The 7,961-nt window shown below is 30.7% G+C and overlaps 1 protein-coding gene across 1 annotated transcript; it reads right to left on the reverse strand.

Annotated features, from left to right (window-relative positions):
• Positions 1–4,034: 4,034 nt before the first annotated feature.
• On the reverse strand, positions 4,035–7,042 carry LOC108763210 (dehydrodolichyl diphosphate synthase complex subunit DHDDS). Its single transcript, XM_018510640.1, has 7 exons — positions 6,882–7,042; positions 6,640–6,801; positions 6,400–6,548; positions 5,854–6,038; positions 5,557–5,758; positions 5,013–5,029; positions 4,035–4,046 (listed from the first exon to the last, which is right to left on the reverse strand). Exons 1-7 carry the CDS (start codon positions 7,040–7,042, stop codon positions 4,035–4,037), a joined length of 888 nt encoding a protein of 295 aa, XP_018366142.1.
• Between the last annotated feature and the right edge of the window lie 919 nt (positions 7,043–7,961).

The following is a 7,961-nucleotide window of genomic DNA, read 5'->3' on the forward strand; positions in this document are numbered from 1 at the left end:
CTCACATTGGTAAACTTTTCTTGATGCTTGAAAGCAACGCGACAGATTAAGGGCGGCCGGTAAACACGCTCGGCAAATATCGAGTCGTGCATCTCGGCCTTAAAAATAACAGACTTTTCTAAAAGCACGACAGACACGTCGGCGCGTCAGCCACTCGAATATGAAAGGGAGACATACCGGGAGGAAAGCACTATTCTGTGCTTGGACGCCGTGCAGGTGTTATGATACCGCGCGTTTACGTGTTTGCTTTCTCATGCCAAGAGAAAAATCACGCTCACGATGGCCGCCGCGAAATCGACGACTCACCGCGCGACGTCAGTGCAAACATTGCCGTTAATTAATTATGTATTAAACGTCTAATCTGGTTAACTAACGTGTTCTTGTTTCTGTGTTCCTTCGGTGTTCCGTTATTAATGCAATTAAGAATTTTTAACAGAAAAACTGCGATGTCATCAATTGCAGCAGAAGATAATTTTTAACAGCAAGTAAAATTAGAGCAATGAATATTGAATTATTCCAACAAGATGAATTACAATTGTATATCTTGTAATTAATAATTATGTTTACTCTATATGGGTAATATTTTAGTTTAATAAGCATAAGTAATTATTGCAACTTTTAGAAGAATATATGAATAAGGGAGAGAAAATATTTGTAATTGGATACACAAATAGACATCATCAATCCTTCATTCGCAGTTTGATTAAAGCATCAAACAAATCCTTGATGAAGGCTATAGAAATTTTTTTATCGGATTCAAATCAATAAAAGTCAGTTCAGGATTGACGCGTGAAACGAGTTCTTTTCTTGGCACAGATTTCAAACCTTTGATTGCGATATTTTCAGTTTTAACAACGATTTATCTTGTGTGAATTATTCGAAACTTCTTTGCATTTTGTTTGCACCGTTTCAATCGGTTGGAGACTTTAGAAAATATCAGAGCGAGTCTTCACTGCTTTAGATTCCGCATGTATAGTAACTCCTCTATTCTGAAAGTCTCAAATACGTCAATTCTTCTTGGAGAGAAAAGGGTTAAGTGGCCAACCTAAAACGCAAAAAAAGGAATCGCGAGATCGATTCGTTCTCGATACGCCATGGTAACGATCTCGATTTTTCTATCTCGAGGAAAAAGGTCGGACAGTTGGAGAAGGGGAGCAAAAACAAAACAACACGGCCATCGTTCGATCCGTAATATGTGTGCGTACGTCTTGATGCAAGGGTGAAGAAAGTTTGCGACAAAAAATTGGTACCGCAAAAAAATCCGCAATAATTCGATAAAAGGTAACGGATTGATAAAGATCTATATGTTTTGATAGAATAATTTTTAATATTATACACGGATATTCTAATAAAATGTAGAATAATTAATAGTATGTATCTACATTACTGATAATAGATCTGTCGCATTGCTTGAAATCCCTTCAAAATTTGTCACTTAAAATGAGATACATCCTATATTTGGATGTTAAAGGAAAGAAAATGAAGATATTGATTATGAGTACAAAGCAAGCAACGCAAACAGATTTGAAAGAACAATCGCTTTTAATCGGAATATAAAATTACTTCAAGTGATTACTTATGCAACAAAAAATTAAGTTACCATTTCCGAGTTAATACGGTTAATTAAACTAATACATATTAAAACCATATAATGTACCTATATGTATTAAGTATTATATTAAAAATTGATTTTTTTCTTCTAAAAATAAGTGTGCTTTAAAATGGACATTATTCCATCGCAACGTTTTACGTCTTGGTTATAAAAATACTTTCTCCAGATTTAACTCGCTTCTTGTGAGAAGAAAAGTCGGTCAGTAAATGAATTCGTTGACGTAGAGGAGAAACCTTTTACATAGTCAATCGATGGAAATGTTATTCCGTTTCCAATGCATTTTTGTATACTCTTTGAAGTTTTATGTAATCTGCGATAAAAAAAAGCTCACGTGTACAGAATACGCCATCTTAAAGTGGCGCAAGCCATGATGCTTTACTGCAGTCTCGATAGCAATTTTACACCACAGTTCTCGAATAAGCTATAAAAAAGTTTTCCTCTCTCTATGCATATTGCTTTTCGAAGTTTTTTACGATAATCTGAGGTTTAAGAAATATATCATTTTATGCGTGGATATGAGGAAATCAATAAAATATCTTATGGCAATTAACAATTGTAACATATAATGATAATACATTATAACGTAAATATAACAAAAACATGTAGTAACAATAATATTTGTATTGAAGAGGTGAAATATATACGTATAATGTATTATAAAATGTGTTGCTTTAGACTTTTCAAGCATTAAATTACTCTCGGTTATAACTGCACAAATATATGGAACGAATTGTTAATGAAATTCTATATCGAAGTTTTTCTCTCAGAAAAATCAATCAATTTTATTTCATGTAATGGTATTTATTAATATTTTCTTCAACGATATGTAAATCGATACATACATAGACATTAGTGGTACAACTGAAAGCAGTTTTTCTACATGAAATATTAAATTGAAAAAATATATATATACGTGTAGAAGAAAATATTTTTAATATGAGAATTATTCAAGAAAATCGATAATTTGATGAATTTGTAAGATTAATATGTTTTAAAAATCATAAGTGTAAAATTAGATTCGAAGTTTTTTCTTCCGTTTCGTAGATAATCGATGCCAGACTGTCAAGTCTATCTACGAGAAGTATCATTTCCGCATTCACTTTTTTGCTCTTTTATTATGCGCGTGCAAACTCAGACAGGTAGGAAAGCTCGTTCTATATATATTCAAGAAAGGAGTGTCGCACGAAGGCAAAGGGAGCAAATGAACAATATTTTAATCGATCGATAGGAAAAGAAGATACAAGTCTGACATGAGTTTCCATGGGGACTTTTTCCTATCTCTCGTATGCACTGTCGATTTTTTTTCTATGTTCAGTAAAAGTGGTAACAGCGTCCAACTTGCGACGCTGACTGTTCTCGCGAAAGGTTTGTTCTGTTTATCGAGCAACCACCAGCCGTCGCGTTTATTCGATTATAACAAGTTCTAGTAGCAGTTTTTATTTTTTCCAGCGAGAAAACGTATTTGAATCTACAGCGTGACAACGTATGCAAATAAATACGTCACTTGTGACGAATAAAAAAAAAATAGAAATTACCATCTTAGTTTTTATTAGACGAAAAATTAAAAAAATAGAAGCTAAAATTGACTTTAAAGTCGAAATTTGTCAGTTTTTCAACTCGTCATTTTTTTACATTAATCGGGCTATATTTCTTAAGATGTATATCGTAGGGTTAAATAAACTGTTGCATCGTGTTCAGCAATAAAAAAGAACATACAGTACCACATTTGAAATCCGGATTAAACCATTTTTGCATCAAATCAAACATATATTAAGGAAAATCGAAACTTTGATTTAAAAATCGTTCACTAGCGACCTTTAAATCTTAATATTTTTTGATAAAAATTTAGGGGTGTTTTTTGGAATGAAATGGAAGCTTTTGAGCCAAGTGGCCAATTAAAAAAAAATTTTTTTTTCTTGGCAGCTAGTGTATACATGTATATATGTATATATATATTGAAATATTTTTTTAAGAACTTACCTTGTATTGTTGGTCTAACTCAGTTATGATAATAGCACCTCTTTCAATAAATTAAACGTGTTCAATTAAAAATTCTTCTGTCAATATAGCTTTTTTTTGTCGTAAAATTTAATTTGTTCATTATTTAATTCGGAAAATATTTTTTTTCTAAAAAAAATGTAAAAAACAAATTGTACGCATATATAGGAAAAATGTTGGTAATTCAAATAAAGTAAAAAATTATATGTAAAGTATTAATTAAATTGTGTAATATATGTGTGTGTATGCGTGTGTGTGTTTGTATATCTTTTGCCTCAAATATTTCATAATTATATGGGTGAAGAATCTTTGCCCAATGCCTTTGATTATTAAATTCGAAAATCAAACTTATTCCATTTTGTGTTGGTAGATTATAATAAACTCCTTGTGTCAGATAAGTATAGATTCAGAAAAATTAAAAACATTATCCTCCATTCTAACAACAAATAAAAAGCAATTTAAATGATTTCTTTTATAACTTATTCTTGTATTCTTATTTAATAATTATTTCTTAAACTACTATTAATATTAGAGACAGAAATATACCTATAAATAAATTTTGAGACATAAAGATAGAAAATTGTAACAAAAAACAGTTACGTTTATTTGCCTTATTAAGATGGAATCACGATACTCGATTTCTTGAATGATAACATGCATACAATCATGCATTGAGTATTGCATGATGCATATACATGATTTTTATATTTATTATGGATTATTTCATAGCTTATTTCCTTGCATGCATCAATCAAAAGAAACAATTGCTAATTTCAAAATTATGTGTCAATGTCAGACTGTATGCATCAAAGAAAGCACAGCAACATGCATGTATGCATGCATGTATGCGTGCACGCCATGTTTATCATTCAAGGGATCGAGCATCGTGTGATTCCATCTTTATAAATTTCGTAAGACGAAGATTTGAATGGTTATTAAATGAAATTTTACAAAAAAATTGCCCGGTAGCTAATTAATATACATATAAATTTTTTGTTATACCGTATAACTTTAGGTTATACTTTAGCCCTTTGGAATTACTTTAGCCCAAATTTTATTTTCCAATTTTTCGTAAACTAAAACTATTTAAAACTTTACTTTGCAATGTACTTCTTCTTTAATACATATCTGTTGTTAGATATTAGTATAAATGTTACCTGTAATCTCACTTTTTATTAGAAAATAAAATTTGATAATGTACTAGCATTATGATTAAACAATATCGCTAATAGCTAATAATGAATCCCGGCTTTAACCAATTTAAATCCCTTTTAACTTATCCAGATAGTACAACTTATCAATTTGACAATATTAAATATTAAATCTTATGGAACCGTACCTGTGAGAACGCACACTGAGAGAAAGGATTTTGTTAATTTAGCAAGCCACCAGTACCTTTAACCGGTGATAGGTAAATATGTAACAACAAATTATGTTGTTGTGATTGCTGCTAGTCTGCTATACCAACCAATTATTAATAACAGAAACAAACTATATAGAATTTAACCTATCTTTTGGATAGACTTTAGCTCGTTTACATAGAATTCGTAGATGATCGTGGAGTCCTAAGTTGCAGGAAACCGACCAAGCACAGTCAAATATAGGGAGAACACTTGACTAGAATTAGTCAATTTCTTACGATTTGAAACCCTGCAACCGTCTACGACTTTTATATATACATATATGAGCCTCTTACTTGCTAGCGATACTATTGATTATTTGTTACATTAACGAATTAATTTGCAATCGTCACAAATCGATTGTTTTTTTAACAAATATCACATTTGCTTTCCCTTGATTTGTTCCTATAACAAAATCTTTTCTCTCAGTGCAATTACACTTTATCTACTAGAATAGCTACAACTTATAACTTATGTACTAGAATTTACTATATATAGATATATTTTTATATATCAATCTATTCTAGTAGGTCTTATTAACATAATTTTCGATTGTTATCTCGCGTTTGTTATGCAACTTATTAATAAACTTGGATACTCTATTATTATGCACAATTGGTTTCGATTTTTTTCTATTTTTCTGCAAGCTGGAATGACATTTCTGATAAGAAAAAATTGCACTAAGAAAATTCCATAGATTGAATTCAGGCCACAATACTTCACTAAAGTAGATACAAGTATCGGAAATCTACAAGAAATTTAGATAAAATTTTGAAATGCATAGTTCTGCTTTGATTACAAGGAGATAGATTAAAATCACAAAAATTAAATACGTTTTCTTACTTGCCACAGGAGGAAATCGCTAAGTCGAGTTATTCCGGAAGTACGAATTAATAAATCTGGGTTTGAAGACTTGTAAGTGTACAAACAATCAGTAATCAGACCTTCGTTAATATCTTCAGGTAAAATATCAGCATCCTGTACACCTTGTGTTATATCCTTAATTACATGAGTAATTTCATTCTTTGCTATAGCGACATTAAAAAATATAAAAATTATATATGCATATGTGTTTGTGTGTATGTATTTTTAAATTATATAAAATATTAAACATTTATTTATATATACGTCACGAAACTAATTGTCCAGAGAGTACACCGATATATCAATGAGTTTTTTTAAATCGGTTTAGGCTGTGTTCTGAGAGCATACTATTAGCACTCTATTGCATCATTCCATCTTAATTATTTATAAGACATAAAACAAGAGGATGACATATAATAAAACAGAATGATGCAATAGCACTGATAGCACACTCCCTAAACGCAGGTTTAGTGATATATAAAATCAAGTGTAAACATAAATATAATTCATTGTAATTATACTTACATGCATAAGAAGCAGCAAAATTTAGAATTATTCTATTATTTTCTCTAGTAACAGTCATAATTTCAGCAAATAATTTGCATAAATCTTCTGGTATTAGGGACCAATTGCCAATCACACGAATGCATATTCCACCGTCCTTCAATTTTTCCCTGGAAATTGTTTATATAAATTGTAATAACAAAATCTATATTGTGCTGCAATGTGATACCTGATTTAAAAAATTTTAAATGTTACACATACTTCTCTTCTAAGAGACGCTTGAACTTCTGCCTCGCAAGATCCATGAGACCATCAACTTCTTCTTTGCTACGTTTAAAGTTATTTATACTAAATGCATAAGCTGTGACTTCTGCAATACCGAGATCCCTGCACAAGTATATCATCTCAATCATTTTGTCGAACCTATCGTAAATAAAATATAAGATATGAGACAAATAAACAACGGACCAGTATATCTGCAAATTCTTTTAAAAAATACATACGCTTTTGAGTATCCCTCTGCTTTCGTCAAGTTATGTCTATTCGCATAACGTCTATTACCATCCATGATAAGTGCCACGTGTTTTGGCAGTTCGCCATTCTTAATGAACCTTAAAACCAAGAACTGAAACCACTTCAAAATGCGTTCCTTTAGCCACATCATATTTTAAATTTTACGTTCGGGTGTACGAAAATGTACAATCTCATGCGATCCACTGACTCTCTTCAGTGTTTCAAAAGTTACTGTCACATTCACTATCCAATACTAAACAACGAACACAGTATATATATATATATATATAAGTATATATATATATATATATATATATATATATATAGTATTTATTAACATGGTAAAGACAATATCATCCCGGTAAAAAATTGTTCATGCATGAGTATGTATAAATAGAAAATGTAAATGTAAACTATAAACTTACAAAAACACGCATAAATATTCATAAATATGTATAATTATACGTAAGTAATTTTTTTACATTTCTTCAAATTTGATTTTTTCTAAAACAAATAGTGCGAAAATTATCTTTTTAATAATTTTTAATGTTTTCACATTACTATATTGTTATTTCTATTACACTAAAAAGTAATTTTACAAAAGAAAAAAGGATGTATAAACATGTATGGAGACATATTTTATATATAATTATACATGTTTATGAATATTTATGCTTGTTTATGTAAGTTTATATATACGTGTGTTTATATAAGTTTATAATTTCTTTTCTTAATTACAATTCGAAGGTTAGATTGTAATTAGCAGCTACACCGGAAATTTTTCATGCATGAATATGTATAAATACTCGTATAAATATCTAACCTTCGAATTGTAATTAAGGACGTTCTCCGACTGCAGTTATGCTCAACCTACAGTTTACTCGCGTCCACGCAATCGCCCCTACACACAGAAAATACTAGTTGAGTATCACCGTGTGCGCAGAAGTGTAAAAATGATCCTACTGCGTCACTCCGTGCGATGCGGCAACGCTGCTTTTTCGCTCTGCGCTTTGTGTTGTGTTAGTAAGGTTATGGACAGTGTCTGCCCTGCTTCGGGTATTGCATCATCT

The sequence above is a fragment of the Trachymyrmex cornetzi genome, unplaced genomic scaffold, assembly GCF_001594075.2.
Source record: "Trachymyrmex cornetzi isolate Tcor2-1 unplaced genomic scaffold, Tcor1.1 scaffold346, whole genome shotgun sequence".
NCBI classification, from domain to species: domain Eukaryota; kingdom Metazoa; phylum Arthropoda; class Insecta; order Hymenoptera; family Formicidae; genus Trachymyrmex; species Trachymyrmex cornetzi.

Coding starts and splice junctions, on each gene's coding strand:
- LOC108763210 (XM_018510640.1), bottom strand. CDS start 7,042: ATGATGTGGCTAAAGGAACGCATTTTGAAGTGGTTTCAGTTCTTGGTT. Junction 6,802..6,881: donor GCAGAGGGATACTCAAAAGC/GTATGTATTTTT, acceptor TATTTACGATAG/GTTCGACAAAATGATTGAGA. Junction 6,039..6,399: donor TTTTGCTGCTTCTTATGCAT/GTAAGTATAATT, acceptor ATGTCGCTATAG/CAAAGAATGAAATTACTCAT.